This window comes from Polistes canadensis, unplaced genomic scaffold (assembly GCF_001313835.1).
Source record: "Polistes canadensis isolate GaletaPanama2010 unplaced genomic scaffold, ASM131383v1 scaffold_30, whole genome shotgun sequence".
Lineage (NCBI taxonomy): Eukaryota > Metazoa > Arthropoda > Insecta > Hymenoptera > Vespidae > Polistes > Polistes canadensis.
The window spans coordinates 973,926-992,612 of NW_014569577.1; the positions used below are offsets into that span (position 1 = coordinate 973,926).

Genomic DNA, 18,687 nt, shown 5'->3' on the forward strand with positions numbered 1-18,687 from the left:
TTATAATTAATTAATTAGTTGTCCGAGACGGCTCAACGGGATTGCTGCCAATTCGTTTGGAAATTTCATTTGCTTTCTGAGCGGTGAACGGGGCTAAATGTTAAACGTTTTATCGATAATGTATTTTAGTTTAGAAATGTAAAGGTAACTACAGTTATCTCTCTCTCACTCTCTCTCTCTCTTTCGGCAATTCTAAGTTTCGATTGTGGACAACACTTCGCGATGAGTATGTTTCTGTTTTTGTTGAATTATTTTCGTTGTCGATATTTTTAGTCCTGAAAAATCAAAGCACATATTTTTTGTTGTCATTTTTAGCGATAGGTGGTATTAAATAAAAATATACAATTGTAATTGAGATAGTTTTGACGAATTTTTATTAACCGAAAGTCTAGACTATAATAAAGAATTGTTAAGTGTATACATATTCTCTATCTATATACAATATACCGATTCTTCGTAACGCTTTCGTACACAGTCAACAGTTTTGGCAATTGATTACATTTTGTCTCTCACTATTTCTTTTTTTCTTTCTTTCTTTCTTTCTTTCTTTCTTTTTCGTTTGGCAGGAATCACACATGAACTTCGGTAATTCGTTTTAATTCTAAAGAGTTTTATCCGTGTGTCCGGAACCGGAGATTATTACCTTCGTTATTTTCGCCGTTAGTGCTGTTCGTAAGAACTATCGTTACGAGTAAGTGTTAATATTGCTTTCGCAGCACTATGTGGAAACGGAATTTCTTCTCTTACATATTTATTTATTCATTTATTTATTTATTTATTTATTTGTTAGTTAGTTTTTTTTTTTTGTTTATTTATTTTTTTTTTTTCGTTTAGATATATGCGTTTATTACGAAGAATCATTAATTCACATCTTTCTTTTCATATTTTTTGTTTCGCATTATTATTTATCATTTTATTTCATTTGATTTTATTTACAATGATTTCATTTCCGCATTACCGTACAATACAACACCGTACGTTGATTTCAAATCGTAAGACAGGGCAAGTATATGGTATTTATGGATAATTGAATAATGGGAACCGCTTTTTTTAAAAAATCAGTCTTCGCGCGCGATTCGAAGTTTCACGGATGTCGTTGCGTTGTTGCTCGGTAAATTGATTAACATTAACTTGATCATCTGTTAAATATTATCTCGCTTTTCTTTTTTATTCTTTATTATTTATTTAAAAAAAAAAAAAAAAAAAGAATTTTTCTATTGTAAAATTTTTACTCGTTCGTTTATTGGCAGATCCTCTCGACGGATCTCTCGTAGGATTGAAAAAGGGAAAGAGATTCGAAGTTGTAGCAAAGTTTTCGATCTTCTTTTTGGCACAGTTAGTTTTAACCAGACATCGTCCGAGTTGGCGAGTGTAAAAAAAAAAAAAAAAGAAAATACGAAAAAAAAAAAAATACGAAAGGGAGGAAAAGAGAGAAGAAGGAGAAGAAGAAGAAGAAGAAGAAGAAGAAGAAGAAGAAAGAGAAGAAGAAGAACTTTTACGAGGGTCGTAAGAGTCTTCTGTGGTGATAAACCGTTTATGGTTTCTACGTTGACTTTCACGTAGATGAGAAAGTTCGATATCCGACTCGAATTTATTGACGAGTTCGGAAAAACGAACGTTTGGAGACACTTCGAAGTGACATATGAAGTAACTTACCTACTCGTAAACGTTTTTATTTATTTTCATTTTTGTTCATATACCGTGGCGTATGAGAAAAGAACGTCCATTTGGTTTGTTTTTTTATGCACCGATCATAAGAAGTAGAAGTAGAAGAAGAAGAATACTCATGCCGAGGATTCGTTCCTTGACTATTCGTCGTTCGACGTTTGGACGGTCGTCGTTGTGTTCATTCGAAAACGAATGAACTAGCCAAAGATACCCGTGTAAGTCGAAACGTTCTTCATTTCGATATCGTGCTCGCATGGTTCGCGTTTGCGAGACTCTTTTGGCTTGTGCTACGAGTTTAAGGGGGTGGTACCGATGTTGCTGATAAAGCTGGGACAAGGGTTCTCTGCTCGATCGCCACTTTGCAAGGAAAAGTGCCTGTAGGACATATACTCCGGTGGGTTAGAGGTTATCGGTTGATCCCTTTTAACGGCAGCTCTTTGCTTCTTCATCTTCATGTAACCCAATATTGAGATTAGCACTATAAAGACAACGAATCCCATGCAGCTACCGACTATCAAGCCCAAACGCCTCGTTAGAATACTGGTGAGACCTCCTCTATCGTTCATGGTACCATCGCCTACTATCGAATCTGGTGCATCCAGTGTTCTAACCTCGGTGCATCGGCTTGTTGGCGAATCGATCATGACCGGTAACGTTGATCCTTCGATTAAATCATCATGAGAGGAATTCCATTGCCAGGCACCTATATCCTCCGGGATTGGTGTACCCCAACTGCCGAGACCTAATACGCAGATCAGGTATCTGGTATCCGATGACAGCTTTGTCAATCTCACCGAGCGTGCTTTTGGATCTAATCGCTTACCACGTACCTGTAATTCAACGATTAACCTTCGACTCTATCACAAATTTTTCATTTACAAATTTGTCTTTTAATATTTTTTTTATTAATTTTACGTGAAAAGAAAACACTAACACTCACCTCGGCGACATTATCCAACGCGTGATAGGCCACTTGATAACCGTGAAGTCCCGAATGATTTCTACTCTGCCAGGATACCAATACCGAGAACGGTTGTATGTCCTGGATTGCGAGTTTCAGGACAAGAGGTGCAGAGCAGAAAGCGTGAGGATCCAAATCGAGAAAGACGAGTCCACGGAGCTCCGGTGGTTGCTCGCATTTCAGTAAACCACCCTCAACTTCGCCCACTCCTACACCGTTCCTTCCACGACGGTGACCACGACCTACACCACCGACCAACTTTTGATGATCCCTCAACCATTCCCACAACTCCTGCGACTCGCAGCCACAATGCAAGGGATTTTCTGTGAACGTTAAATTCAATTTACAATTTATCGTATTTAATTTCAATGAATTTTTAGATCGCGATAGGGGCAAAGATTGGAAACATTTAAAAAAACAAAAACATTCGTGGATCATTTATCATCGTCGAGTTAGTTGTCGTCAGGTGTTTGGTAATGTCACCTAAGAGAGATTATAGAAAACGTCTGTCAGGTCTTAAAGCATGGAACGGAAGATTAGCCGGCAAACTTTGATAAGAGGATGGAACAGGTCAGTAAAGTTGAGGCTTGTTTGATTGTCGTAATACTGGCTATCGATTCAAGACGATGGTACGTGACTTGCGATATGATTGGATTGTGAATAAAACCGGTAACAAACTTTGTACGGATCGATAGTTGGATTTATACATCTGAATGTACTGGACACCAAAGTTTAATAGAAATTCGTGGGAAATTTTGATTCGAATTAAATTGGGAAAAGATTTAAAAAAATATGAGTATCCTTAAACCAAACCAATTACGATTGATTGAGTTCTCACTCGTAAATGATAAAAGTGAGGTACTCGTTCATTATTTATGCAGAAAGTTGTTTTTGCATGCATTTTATTAAATGTTAATAATATTCGCGGTAGAATGTAATCAGAGTGAATTGAAATATTTGAGAAACGACACCGAGGAGTATTTCTACTACTACTATTACTACTACTACTAATACTACTGTATACATGTTAATTTATAAAACCTCAAGTTACCTTCGGCACGAAGGCTTCTTATTTGTGTCTCAAGTGGTCGAAAAGCGTTCAGCGGAAGGTTCTCCAAATAATTTCTACTTAGATCAAGAAGCCGTAGTTTCTTCAAAGGCTTGAATGCTTCACTGGAAATCGCGTTTATCCAGTTACCATAGAGATGCAACTCGACCAGGCTAATTAAATTCTTGAATGTCACTTTGCCGACGATACCGATCTGGTTGTAGGACAGGTCAAGTACTTGAAGTGACTTAAGATCCTTTGGAAATTCCTCGAGTTCCTTTAATCGGTTGTGCGTGAGATTTAACACTCTCAAATGCTCCATACCTTGGAGCCTCTCTTTCGGTAAAATCTCTAGGCTGTTCATTCCTAGATGTAGAGTCAATAGATTTGGTAAACTTCGGAATGCTCCGGGCGATACTCTTAGGATACAGTTCTGACCTAAAAAGAGATGTTGAAGAGCCGGGAAAGCTTCGAAATCTTGAGACGTGACGATGCTCAAATTGGTACCGGATATGTGAATCTCTTGTAGGATCGGATACATAGCCTCGGATGGTAAATCGTGGATTCTATTGAGAGGATTTCTCGTTAGGTTCAACCAGGCGAGACCGGGAAGATTTTGTCCGGAAAGGGCGACCGCGGGTATTTGTCGGAATTTATTTTCCGATAGATCGACGCGCCTTAACATAGACGAATGGGCGAAGAAGTTGGCGGGTAAAGCGTTCAAGTAATTGTGACTTAGATCGACGAAGACCAATCGGGACAGATTGGCTATGGCAAAGCCAGACATTGTGTCTATCCGATTATGGCTTAAGTCCAATTCTCTCAAATACTTTAAACTAACAAAACTGGCCACGTCGACGTTAACTATCTCATTGTTGGATAATGTCAGTACTTCGAGGTTGAGGGCGTTTGCCAAAGCGGAATAGGGAATGTCCAGAAATCGGTTGCGATCTAAACGAATTTCACGTAGGGATAACAATCTGTCGAATATGCCAGGTGGTAAGGCTCGTAGAAGATTCCGATTGAGATGCAGTCGTGCCAAATTTGGATTAACAATGAAAATGTTTTGGGGTAATTTCGATATCTGGGCGTCGTCTAGGAATAGCTCTTGAAGGGATGGCAACCCGTTAAGACTTCGTTCCATGATGTGACTGAAATTATTCCCGGAGGCAACCAACGTTCGAAGTCCTGGCACGCGGAGACGAATAAGTGCGCCGGCGGTTAGCAAATTATCTTCCAAATTGAGGTAAGACAAATTTAATAGACCAACGAAAACGTTGCTCTCTACGCTCGTTATAGAACAATTCTTCAAATTGAGCATTTCTATTGGTAGATCCTCTTGAAACATGGTATCTTTCAATACGTCCAAACGATTATTCGCCAAATCCAAGACTCGTAGTTTTTTCAGAGCGGTCAAAGCGTAAGGATCCAATCTGCGCAATCCATTATCCTGAAGATACAATTCCTCGAGTTTGTGCAGTTCGGAGAAGGTCCGTGCGGTCACGTGACCGAGTTTATTCATGCTTAACTCGAGAAATTTCAGAGCTTGCATCGGTTGGAATGCGGAATCTTCGATCTTTGATATTGAATTATTCGTCAAATACAGTCGTTCGACTAAGAGCAAGTCACGAAATAGTGGAGCTTGCAAGTGTGTCAATTTATTATGACCAAGCCACATGATTCTAACGGAGGCTTGTCCGCGTAAAGAATCGTTGTGCAATACGGCCAATGCATTGCTGTCCAATTGAATCGACACCAGTGAACTCCCACCGGATGAAGATTCCGAGGCAGATAATTGAAATACGTCGCCTAACATCGTCAGTTGATTTCCTTGCAAATTAACGTGCTGAAGACTGTTCAAAGTTCTCAACGCGCCAGTTTCCATATCCGTGATTGCGTTGTTCTGCAGATGAAGTTCGAGCAAAGCCGGTAAAGGTGAAAACACTCCTCTCTTTACTTCGGTTATTTGATTGTCCTGAAGTCTTAATTCCCTCAATTGATGCAACTTAACGAAAGTACCCGGTTGCAGTTCTCGAATTTTGTTCCCGTCCAGGGACAACGAGGAGAGATTTTCGCAATGTTCGAAAAAATCTCGCGGCACCTTTTCGATGTAATTGTTGCTCAAATGTAATTGGATTAATTGTGTCAGACTGGCTAAACCTTTGGCATCGATTCTCCTGATAGCATTTTGTTGTAAATAGACCACTGCTAGACCGACGCTACCGGCAAACGCGTCACCGGGAATTTCAAGAATATTATTTTCCGCGAGATAAAGTTCTCTCAATTCCGGTAACAACGCGAATACTCCACCGATGTAATGGATATGATTATGACTGAGATCTATCGTTCTGAGTCTTTCGTTTCCTCGAAAAGTGGTCACGTCTAGAAATACTATTTTATTGTGACTGAGGTCTATCGATTCCAAATCCTTTAACGATATAAAAGCATCCTTGTCAATATTTTCAATGGAGTTGTAATAAAGTGATAATGTGTGTAATATCGGGCAAGGTCTAAAACAATTTTCGGACAATTTTTCAAAATTATTACTACTTAAATCGAGAATCAATAAGGAACTTAATGAACTGTAACCATCGTTCGGTAATTCGGAAATTTCGTTAAACGAAAGTCTAAGGGAGGCCAAACTTTCTAGTCTTCTAAGCGGTGCCATCGGAAATAACTTGAGTTTATTTTCGGCCAGGTCTAAATCGCTCAGACTATCCTCCAATCCGGCGAACGCGTATTCCGATATCTTGACAATTTGGTTACTCTTTAAACTCAATTTTAATAGTTTCAAACCATAGAAACAATACGAAGATAGATCTTGTATCAAATTCGATTCCAGGTGTAGTGCATCGAGTTTTTTCAAATCTGACAACGCTTTTTGCGGTACTTGCGTCAAACGTCCGGACAAAAGTGCCAAGGATTCTAAACTATTTCTCAGATTAGAAAATGCGTCCTCGTTGATTTCTTTCAGCGACGAATGTGATATTTGCAGATGCCTTATTTGCGTTTCCGCCGGAAAACAGCCTTTCTTCAATATCTCAATATTTTTATCCAACTCGTAGAAATTCAACGATTGTATTATCGTATCTGCTCCTGAAAATGTTTGTAGAAAAAAGGAGTTCTTTTTTTTTTCTTTTCTATTCGACTACGACGAGAGGGAAAAAAATGGTTGCATCGTGTTATTCGAATTGTTACGTGATATATATGAGATCGAATAAAATTTGTTTTTTTTGGAAGGGGGGATTTTGTGATTTTTAATTCGAAAAATTCGTCAAGAAAGGTCTCGTTTTTCGCAACGATTAGATCACATAATTAAATTACGTCCTTACCGCTGGCAGTTAGAACAGCTTGCAAAGTGCTCCGTAGAGTCTCCTCTGTGGCGCCATCGCATTCGAGGAATAAACCGTCCTGAAAATTATAGCAGGAACAACCTGGAATGGATTCCGTTGGGGGACATTCCGACGTTTGTCCAACTGCTCTTAAAATGCTCAGATTTTGTATTAACAATGCCTGAATGATAATAGTCAGGCTTCGCCGACACGCACCACCTTGTTTCCGTCTTTGCGGATTTTGCATCATCGTATCGTCATATCCGTGATCGCAGTTTCTTTTACTCTCTCGTGTTTACGAGTTTCACCTGTAAAAAAAAAGAAGAAAAAAAATCGCACGCCATTCGATTAAAATGCTTTCACAAGTAACCCATTTTTCGTAAATAAAAATACTTCTGTTTTTCCCCTCCCACTCCGCCAAACAAATTACACTTTGAAATTAATTTAAAAGCAATTATAATATAATATTACATTTAATTAAATTTCCATTTAATGATATTATTATAATTTGTTAAACACGTAATAAAAAATAATATTATCAAGGGGTATTATAAAATTTAAACGTTATAGTGTATATAATACATCTCGTTAATATTTTTCATAAATAAATTAGTTCAATATTTATCAAGCATTTAACGCTTGGAGGAAAAAGGGGTATAAAATTATACAAATGAATCTAATCAAGCATACTTTCTCGTTTAAACTAAAACGTTTTGCATGGAAATTTTGTTTGAAGTTTATCGTACCTTTCGAAGTATATAGAGAGGAATAACGAGAAAGAGAGACAGAGAAGGTTTCGGTGAAATGTAAAGATCACGTAAAGATAAAGAGAGAAAGAGATATATCGTTGGTTATAATTAAGCGAGTAAATAAGAAAGGGACGAAGGGTGGCAGGAAGGGCAAGAGGGGGAGACAGATAGAGAAAGAGAGAGATTGAGAGAGAGAGAAAGGGAGGGAGGGAGGGGGGGGAGAGTCTTGAGCGTGCATTTCCATTATATTCTCGGGAGGGAAGATATACATACGCGTCGTTTATTTAATCTCACGGGGAAACACCCTATGGGGGAGGATGTTCGTTGAATAGTCACCCGCGGCGACATTGCTGCCGTTGTAGACGTTAACTGTTCCCCGTCTGCGTAACGTCCGGTTTTGATGCAACGGAAACGTATAGCGTAACCCTCCCTTTCCGTCCTCTCTCTCTCTCTCTCTCTTTCTCTCACACAAACACTTTCTCTGTGTCTATCTATGTCTCTTTATCTATCTTTCTGTCTCAGTCAGCAAGCATGCAGCAATGAGTTTCGCGCCAGAGGCACATTAATTTAACTTTATTCTTGCCACTTCCGTACACGTATAAATATATATGTATATAGAGAGAGAGAGAGAAAGAGAGAGAGAGAGAGAGAGAGAGAGAGGAAGAGAACAGATACAATACGATGATTAGGATTATTTGTTATCAGTTAAGAGAAATATTATGGAATGGAATATCTGTGTTTTATTATACGTTTTAATCATCGTTTTATTTTTTTATCTATATTTGTTGATCTTTTTAAATATTATAATTCTTCTTATTTATTTTTCTTTATTTTATTTCTTCGTAGTATAATAGAATTTTTGTAATAATCGTGATGAAATAATTTTTCCAACGCGTTATTGTCGTGTCTTTTTATTATGTGAGAAAATTTGTCTTTTTTATTTCACGAAGGAATGCGTTGATTATAAATGGTGATGATGGTGGTGGTGGTGATGGTGATGGTAGTATGCGAATGAAATAAAATATATAAAAATTAAAAATAAAATCTAAACCAAAATTAATTAATATATATTACATATATATATATATATATATATCAGAGAATATACGAAATTTATAAAAAAGAAAAAAAAAAACAATATTAGAAATAATTAAATAACAATGCAAAATAGAAAGACAATTCTCTAATAATAATAGCTATGTTATTCAGCGATCCGTAATAATAAAATTGCAAAATTTCATATGGCAAGGTATTAAAAATATTTCTTCTTTTTTTGTTTTTTTTTGTTTTTTTCCTTCTAGATAAGCGAAAAGGAAAAAGTCAAGGGAAAATACACGGTCCGATAGTTTTTCGTTTGATCATTTTTCTCTATTTTTCGAATTCTATTCACAGATCGCCGTAGTCCGCCGAGTTATACATTGCGAGCAGTCAACTCGAAAAAGCTTTGAAGAAAGCATAGAAAGAGAGAGAGAGAGAGAGAGAGAGAGAGAGATAGAGAGAAAGAGAGAAGCTTTAAAGTTCGATACACGTGCAAGTACAGTCAGTTTTCTCTCATGGTAGAATGTTTCGTACTTTTCTCGTGTCAGCTTCACATTTTTCGTTGAAGAAGAAGCATATTTACGGGCTCACCTCGTAAAGTATCTACGTAATGCTTCGATGTTTCTCGCGAAACGCGTACGAAAGGCGTTAAGCTCGTCTTCGGTAACGTTATATATATATATGTGTACATATATGTATGTATATATATATATATATATATATATAACGGGTGTAGTCGAGGGAAGAAGGCAGCTTCTCTCGGAAATCCGATTAGCGTGCATAAAGTTGATCCTACATCCTGGTATCATTCGCACCATGTCATTTAGTTGATTTAAAGTGTTCCCCTATTTCGTGTAAAAATTATTTTTTCATTTTTTTCTTGATTGGTTAAAAATGTCAAAAGGGGGTACGATTATAATTAGATTTTCTTTTAGGATCATAGAACTTGTTTTGGATAAGTTAATGCGATATCACATGTAAAGGATTATTTAATTTATTTCTTTTTTTTTCTCGTTTAACAGTTTCAAATTATTGCAAGTTCGATCGATTACACGAAAAAAAGGTTAGTTAAAACAAAACAAAACAAAACAAAAAAGAAATAAAAGAAACGTGTTCGTTGAATGAGACAAAAAAAAAAAGAAAAAAGAAAAAAGAAACAAAAATTCGTAGTGCCATTCGATAAGAGTAGATAGATTTAATTTAGGTATATGGCGGAAGAAAATCTCGGGGTGGACAAGTTCGACGTGGCCACATTTCTCGTAGGGTTGGGGTGGAGTGGGGAAAGGGCGTTTCCCATTAATTCGTGGATATTCGCCGTCAGTATAAATTCTCGGAATCGCGATCTCTCCAGAACGGAATATCCCGTCGCAACGATAGAACCTCGTAGAAAGTTGCAAGAGAGAGAGAGAGAGAAAGAGAGAGGAAAGAGAACCATTTAAAAAAAAATGGGTTAGTTCGTACTTTCTTCGTATGTTACCGCAACTCGGGAAGTCACCTTTTGTTGTGAAAAACTTCACCATTTTGAATTCAGTTTGCAGAATATTTTATGGTTAGTGGGTATAGGTTTATATATAGCGGTCTCGCTCGATTTAATTCACCTTAACGTAGGAACAAAAGAAAAAAAATTAAAATTCGAGAGAGAGTGAGAGAGAGAGAGAGAGAGAGAGAGAGAGAGTAGGGGGAGGAGGGATGGAGTATGCAAATTTTTTTTATCGATTCAACGGAGGCTTTTTATGAGTCTCTCTTTTCCTAATTTGATAACGGACGGTGTGCGTTAATAAATTTTCGAGTAGGGTAAAAGTTTTTCCAAAAAAAAAAAAAAAAAAAGGGGGTCGTAAAACTTTTTCCCTTTCTTTCTAGGACGGAAAGAAGGACATCATTCGAATGATGTAGTCACTTTCAAATTCTATTCTTTTCCTATCGTTTTACGACCGAGGGATATAAAATAGCATGAACTTTTAGCCCTTTTTACATAGGATTTACGAGTTCTTAAAGATACGGCAAGTATAATATATTTTATTTGATTCTAGTTATATCACTTGGATGGTTCATTAAATTCTTTTATTACACGACGATCGTTACAGATCACTTTTTCAAAGTCAGTGTTCCGTGATTTCCTATTTTTATTCTCCATCCTCTTTTTATCACTTTTTATTGCTTCTTTTTCGTTCATTTTGTACGCCTCGAACGTATTGATCTTTTTATCTCAATTAATTTGCCTCGCATTGTTTTTTTTATATTCCCTGTTTTCTTTTTTTTTTTTTCTTTCTTTCTTTCTTTCTATATTTAATTTCATATCTATCTCATCGTTTAATTCGCGTTTTAATCCTATTAAAATTTATATTTTGTTCTTATTGATGCCTCGATTCATACGAAGGTGTAATAAAATTTTATGATATTTTTCAATTACGTTACGTACTTGGTGGAAAAAGAGAAAAAAAAAAAGGGACAGAAAAAGGAATTTATTTTCCCTGGTCGATATGATTTTTGTTAACGTTTTATAAAATAAATTAAACCACGATGGATCCTCTTTTTAAACGAAAACCTATGTGCCTGTGTGTCTACGTGTCTATAGTGTCTATCTCTCTCTCTCTCTCTATATATATATATATATATATATATATATATATATAGATATCGTGAGCTTTTTAACAACGAATATTTACTGAAGAGGACGAGAAAAAAAAAACTCGACAAAAATTAGTTATTACTCCTGGGAATAGAAATATATCAGCATAGTGGGACGTTATGAGGCGAGAATTAAAATGCATCAAGAGAAAGAAGTGGTTAAGAATTCATCTTCCTTTCTCTCTCTCTCTCTCTCCTCTTCTGCCTCTTCTTCCCCCACGTGATAAGTGCACTTTACGAGGCAGACATCATTTTGATCTAAACGCGTGCACGGTAATACGTTCCTCGAGTGCAACGACCGGCCCTGTAAATTTTCTTGCGTATATACGTACGTGTGCAAGCTCAGACTTTCTCACGCAATAGCTCGTGTGGTAATAAAACGAGGAAACGTTTTGCTTTTACGTGAAACGATTTTAACGCAGCGTCGAAAGGAAGCCGGTTCTAATACATATATACAAAACAAACATACACATATACACGTACATATAAATATCTGTTTCTTGGTATATGCAATATTATATATATATATATATATGTGTGTATGTGTGCGTGTATATATTAATATGCACTCCATTTATATACAAGGATAAGTTGAAAAGTTTTGAGTTTATTTTTGTTACTAAAACTTTCGAGATTGTGCCGAAAATAAAGTTAGTATGATCGAAAAATACATTGTATCTATGTTAGGATCAAAACTTTTCAACTCTTAATCATATTATATTATATATTATATCGAATTAAAAAACAATAGTTAAATATCATGCACCCTCTTTTGAGAAAACAAAAAATGCCGATTCGTAAATTCGCGTGTTTACATTTTATCAACTACTCCGGTACGTTTTGTAGATTTGAAAAAGCTGTAAAGTGGAACGCGGACAGCTCTAATTCGTTAGAAATGATATAAACGAAAAAAATATATTCGTCTGTGTTTTATGATTTATACCGAGAGATTTACTTTGATACATATTTTTTTGGTTTTTTTTTTTTTTTTTTTTACATACTATATACACGTACGTTCAAACAAACATTCGTTTTAGAACAAAGGAAAATTGCAATAGAACATTCTTTTTTTCTTTTTTTTTGGTTTCTTCTCATGTGTGACATTTCATAAAACACTCGTTGCACGAAATATATATATATATATATGTTACCTATATCTATAAGTATCTAAGAGCTCGGTTGTATTCGCAATACAACTTTTCTTTATTTCTTTATTTCTTTTCCTCCCTTGTGAATCCTGACTGCACCATGAAAGATTATCCACCCTTCCTCTCTCCCCCTTATCCACTAGGTATCTTCTTAACGTCCTCTTCGAGCTATCGCTTATGTGAACTGCCAAGGTTCTCTTTTCTTTTATCCTTGGCGTAACTTTGTACCTCGTGATATATCGCAACGAGAATGTATCGTCGTCGACAAATGATCCTACCTTTTTCAGGATAATGAAGTACATCATTTATAAATATAACTCAATAAGTTCTTAATGATTAATATTTTAATCTATCTAATATAATAAAAAACTCCTTACGTGCTATATCAGAGTGAAAAGTTTTTAATTGCTATTGTAAATTCCGAGAAATGGAGAATTGTAAGGAAAAAAATTTCTTTCCGAGTAATAATACAATACATTGAAGAATTAACGTGAATGTTAATTAACGAATTTTCGTTGAACACAAACGATAAGTAATATCTGTTCGGATAATAAGATTTAAATTAAAAAAAAAAAAACATTAATTATGATTTATACGTAAGAGAGAAAGACGAATCAACTTCTACGATGAGAGATGTCTTTATATCTCATTTTGATCTTTTCTTTTCTTTTCTTTCTTTTTTTTTCTTTTTCTTCTTCTTTCCATTCGGAATCCTCCCAGTGCTTGAAAAATCCAGTAGCTCGCGGGTTATTGGCTTCTTTTTCTCCATCTCTCTCTCTCTCTCTCTTCTTTTCTCTTTCTGTCTATGCATCGGCTTTTAAACGGTTTACCTTGTTCCATCTATAGCAAAGAGAAAGAAGAAACTTCCAATTTCCGCAAAGCCTATCCCCGTTTCTCAAACGTTTTCGCCCCCGGAGATCGCGAACGGAAGTGGCTCGAGAGAGGCTCCTTAGACCAAAGCTTCGAGTGAATCCATAGTGTCCCAGTTTGGATTACCGTCGACCCTACTTTTTCATCTTTTTGTCTTGACTACTATACTTGGCTTAAAAAAAGATGGTATAGAACAGTGGTTCTTAAAGCGTGCCTTTCGATTCTTCCAAAATTGCATACTTTTTTAATCTTCTGTTTTCTTCTTCTTCTTCTAAATTTCTTATATATCACTAATCAAAATTATTACGTATAGTTAATAACGTTATTAATAATTGTTTATTATTTTCCATTACAAAATTCTTTTTACTTTTTCTTCTAAATTTTCTACGTATCACTAATCAAAATTATTACGTATAGTTAATAACGTTATTAATAATTGTTTCTTGTTTTTTTTTCCCCCATATTATATAAAATTCTTTTTACAATAACGTTATTAATAGTTGTTTATTATTTTCCATTACAAAATTCTTTTTACTTTTTCTTCTAAATTTTCTACGTATCACTAATCAAAATTATTACGTATAGTTAATAACGTTATTAATAATTGTTTCTTGTTTTTTTTTTTTCCCCCATATATTATATAAAATTCTTTTTACAATGACATCACTTTTATTTCTATTTTTTTATTTCTTGCGATTGTTCGTAACAGATTTTGTCAAAAATGATTTATTACATTTATACAATGTAGTTTACATATACATATATATTACATATATACAAATATATATATATATTTTGCTACATCGGTGGTGTGAGGGAGGGAAAATCGTTGGAAATTTATAAATTTAAAATCGCGAAGGAAAGAAGTTTAAGAACCACTGGTATACAGGTTAAGGGAGGCAAGGAGAAGTCTTGTGAGAAAGAAAGTGTGATAGATAGTGATAGATGAAAAGACTGCGAAGAATACACCGAGAGAAAGAGAGAGAGAGAGAGAGAAGCGAACGAATAAAGATAGAAATGGAATCAAGAATATATTAAGAAAAAGGATAAAATAAGATAGAGAGAGAGAGAGAGAAAAAAAAACGAAGAAAATGAATCTTCCTCGATTTATCTTCGGTTCCTTCGTCAATCAAGGAATCGATCTTCCACAATGCAATCCAATCAAACTTACTCGTGATTCGTTACCGTCAAATGTATATATATAATATCTTTTCGATAAATGGAATCTATCAATGAAATTAGCTATTCATCTGTGATTTCGAATAAAGTACATATAGAGATTAGATGAATTAAGTCAAGAATAACACGTTCCACCTAGCAAGAATTTCCGTTAGTCGATGACATGTGAGCATGAGAAATAGAGAAAGAGAGAGAGAGAGAGAAAGAGAGAGAGAGAGACTTGTCCTATGAAATGTCTGTCGTTTGAATTAGCTTAGACAGTAATACATTTTGTGAATTCCTTCGTGTATGCGACATCCGTCTGAAATATCTCGATTTAAAGGACGTCGTGACGAGTGCGAACGTGATTTGAATGTTTCCTGTCTATTCAATCTTATTTATAAGATAGAGTGAAAGAGGAAGGAAGGAAGGAAGGAAGGAAGAAAGAAAGAAAAAGAAAATTACGGTAGAAAATTCATGTAATTTTTATTACACACTACTCCTCGTGAATTTTTCTTATCCAATGTTATATGGCATCGTATTAATATAAATGAAAATAAAAATGCGAGACACAAACGTTTTAACGTTTACACGTAACTACGTTATTTATATTATTAATTAATTATTGATCGTTTGTTTCTCTATTTATTTATTTTAATTTGACGATTTTTATTCCCTATAGCAGTGATTTTCTCGTAAAACGGAAAAAGGAGAGCGTACGAGAAAGAAGAATAAGAATAAAAAGAAGAAGAAGAAGAAGAAGAAGAAGAAGAAGAGGAACGGGGTAGAAAAAAGAAAAAGAAAAAGCTCGTAACTTTTCTCTCGAAGACCAATCGTACGGCGGGAAAACAAATGCGAGGTATTTTGGTAGAAAAGAGGTAGCGTTCGATCAACGAAAGTACTTTCTTTTCTGTACCAACTGCAAACCTTTTGCGTAGCGAAAAAGAAACGGCGTTTCTGTTAAGTTTACGTATACATATATGTATACACATATACATATATATACACGCGAAGATTTATATGTTCAATCGGTAATCCTAACACGTGTATAGGTGTGCTGGTGGAAAATGAGCAGTCTCCGATTCTCGGATTCCAAGAGTATTGGCACATACGTAATCTCCTTTCGGCCTCGTTCACCGGAAATCGCTGATCTTCCAGCCGGCCATTCCTCCTGACATCGTTTTACCTAACTCAAGGACTCTTTCGAGTCCTTACGTGGAATAGTTTCGACCTGCTTCGACGTGATAGCTTCTAGAAAATTTACTGCTCTCGTTGTACGTGCAGTAACTTAGGCTAGGCTATCGCGAAAGGGATAAAAGGAAAGAGAAGAGAAGAGAAGGGAAGGGATGGGATAGGAAGGAAGGGCAATACCTTCTCTTGGTTACGGCCGACTTAAAGTTCCAATAGTTTTCGGCTGACCAATCTCCTTTACCAAAGTTTATCTTCTTTCGAGATAAAGTTATCTCTACGTTGGGATATCCTTATATATATATATATATATATATTATATTTTTTGTTGTTAAACTGATTTAAACGTAAATGAATATTATTTATTAATTTATTTATGCATTGTTATTATACTTATTAAAACTGTCATCGTGATATACATAAAGAGAGTAGAGTTGGAATCGTTTTAGTGGACATCGGCAAAGTGAGTACTCTTGTTGTTATACGCATCCAACGTTAATAAACGACATTCCCCATTCATCGACGTGGATCGTTGAAATATCAATTAGCCTTTTAAACGTAAAAATGGTACCGAGAATTATTTCGATGAAAGCACACTTTGGTAAACGTAACCGCGAGTGCCCGATGTGAAACGAGCTTTAAAGTTCGCGCATTTCGTTTGGCAATCGAGAAAAGTTTGACGGGCTAGCCGCACGCTAGCCGGTAATTCCACTTCTATCGAAACGCAGGTGATTTATAATTGCTCTCTCCTCTCACAGTTTGTTCGTTGGATTCATTTTGTGATGAACGTGTGTGGTTGTTACACAACCGCGCGAACGTGGCTACATATTTTATGAAGTGAACAAAAAAGCAAACCTCGTTCTTTTTTCTCCCGCCCCTCCACCCCCGCCTCCCTCACCCCTATCGACGTTTTCGAAACGCGTTCGACGTTTATCGATAAATTTAAGTAAATTCAAATTCGAGTTAAATTATCGGACGACAATAAATTTCACGAGGTTTTATGGTGTATCGTAATGAGGTCGAACCATCCCAGCTTGCTTCTTTTTCCCCCCTTCCCCTTCCCCTTTCACCCTTGTTCAAAATGGAATTTTTATTTGGCAATTTTTCCCGAGAAACGCGAGGTAGGTGGCCGGATGTAAGCACGAGTCCTCGGAATCGGTCACGACCCGATTCGGAGAGACGATTTCCTGTCCGGGATGTATCTGGATACGTCCGTGATCGGAAAATTTCTGTGACATTGGCAGATTCCCATTCAGTCGACCATATGCTTCGATTTCCTACCGTTGGCTCCTGGCTTAACACTGAAACTCTCTCTCTCTCTCTTTCTCTATTTCGTGGATGACCCAAAATACGATACCCCCATCCGGTACTTTTTGATAGATTTCCAAATTGCGAATTTCTATCGGCGTAAAATTCAAATCAACGAAACGTTGAATTTTTAGAATCAGCTCTTTATTTCACATTGTTCGATTATTATTTCACGATTTATATTTTATAAGTCATAAGCGTATAATCGAGTTTTCTTTTTCTTTTTTTTTTTAAATGTGACTTCGTTGAATAATATTTCTTTTTTTTTTTCTTTTTTTTTTTGGAAATCGTTGTACTATTTTCTTTTTTTTTCCTTTTTTTTGTTCTATTAACATTAAGATTAAAGAGCGAGCTTCCGCTATGGGCAAAGCTGTTGCAAATGGACAGAAACAATAGATTAACTGAAGCTCGAAGTATCGATTTGAGTGGTGCTTGAAAATTACTCTCGGGATTTGTTATAGAAAGTAGCCCCGATGCATACACACACACACACGCTTGACGATAATAATCATTTATAATATCGGGTGCAGGGTTTAATCTTGGAACGACGAAGCGAGCACGATTCTCATACATCGACCTTTCCCTTCACCCTCCTAACCTTCTCCCCACACCACCCCTTCCCACCCCACGCCGACCTAATTTGAAGGTAAACGCCGAGGAAGCGTGAAATATTTTTACGCTTATATATACGCGTTGCCATCTAACCTTCGTGGAGATAGTTTTCCCCCTCCCCCTCCCTTTCCCTCCTTCATCTGCCTCCGTTGGCGTTTGATATTCTCGCGATTTTTTTTTTTTTTTCATATTTTCTTGTTGACGGTGTTTTCAATTACTGATTTTAAAAATCTCTTATTTTCTTCTTCCATTTCTTCCTTTCTTTCATTCACATTTTTCTTCGTAAAGAACTTTTCAAAAAGTGGAAATGAAATTATAAAATATTTTTTGTTCCCCTCTTGAAAGAAGAATTCATACGTGCACGAATAATAATATTCCTGACAAGAAAATTAAAAATCAGTGTAGGTAGGTAGGTAGGTAGGTAGGTAGGTAGTTAGGAGAAAAACGTAGTTTTTATTATTCGGACATGGAGTACGTTCCTTTATCCGATTCTAAAACTGAGAATATAGCGCTTCCCTCTTTCCAGTGCCATACATTATGCCCTTTTTCCTTCCTGCGTGAAAACCTTCATACACTGCATTTTCATTTTCGCTTTTCTCCCCCGTTCCTTTCTCTGCGTTTCTCTTTCTTTCTATCTTTCTTCGTTTCAACGTCCTCTTCTCTTTCTTTCTCTTTCTCTTTCTCTTTCTCTTTCTCTTTCTCTTTCTCTTTCTCTTTCTCTTTCTCTCTCTCTCTCTCTCTTTACGCGAGATCATGCATTTCTTTGTCGTCATCTTTTTTCATCCTCTTCGTTACTCTTTTTTCCTTTTTTTTTTTCTTCTTCTTTTTACTGAAACAATTCTTAGAACAAACTCTGTTGAATAAAACCTTTTCGGTGTTGAGTGGGGTGGGATGGGGTGGGGGTGAAAGGGGTTTTTTTTTCTTGAATTTATATCGTCGAAGATAGACGAGCGAATAGTTATTTTCATGATTTTTATTT

General features: G+C 36.0%; 1 protein-coding gene across 1 annotated transcript in view; it reads right to left on the reverse strand.

Moving 5' to 3' along the window:
• Nucleotides 1-357: 357 nt before the first annotated feature.
• LOC106784079 (chaoptin-like) overlaps nt 358-18,687 on the reverse strand; it is a 72,503-nt gene continuing 54,173 nt past the window's right edge. Inside the window, exons 2-5 of the mRNA XM_014743200.1 lie at nt 7,010-7,317; nt 3,681-6,773; nt 2,609-2,952; nt 358-2,498 (exon numbers count right to left, since the gene is read on the reverse strand). Of these exons, the coding sequence (XP_014598686.1) occupies nt 1,956-2,498; nt 2,609-2,952; nt 3,681-6,773; nt 7,010-7,259 (4,230 nt within the window). The 5' untranslated portion in view covers nt 7,260-7,317 and the 3' untranslated portion in view covers nt 358-1,955. The remainder of the gene's footprint in view (nt 2,499-2,608; nt 2,953-3,680; nt 6,774-7,009; nt 7,318-18,687) is intronic.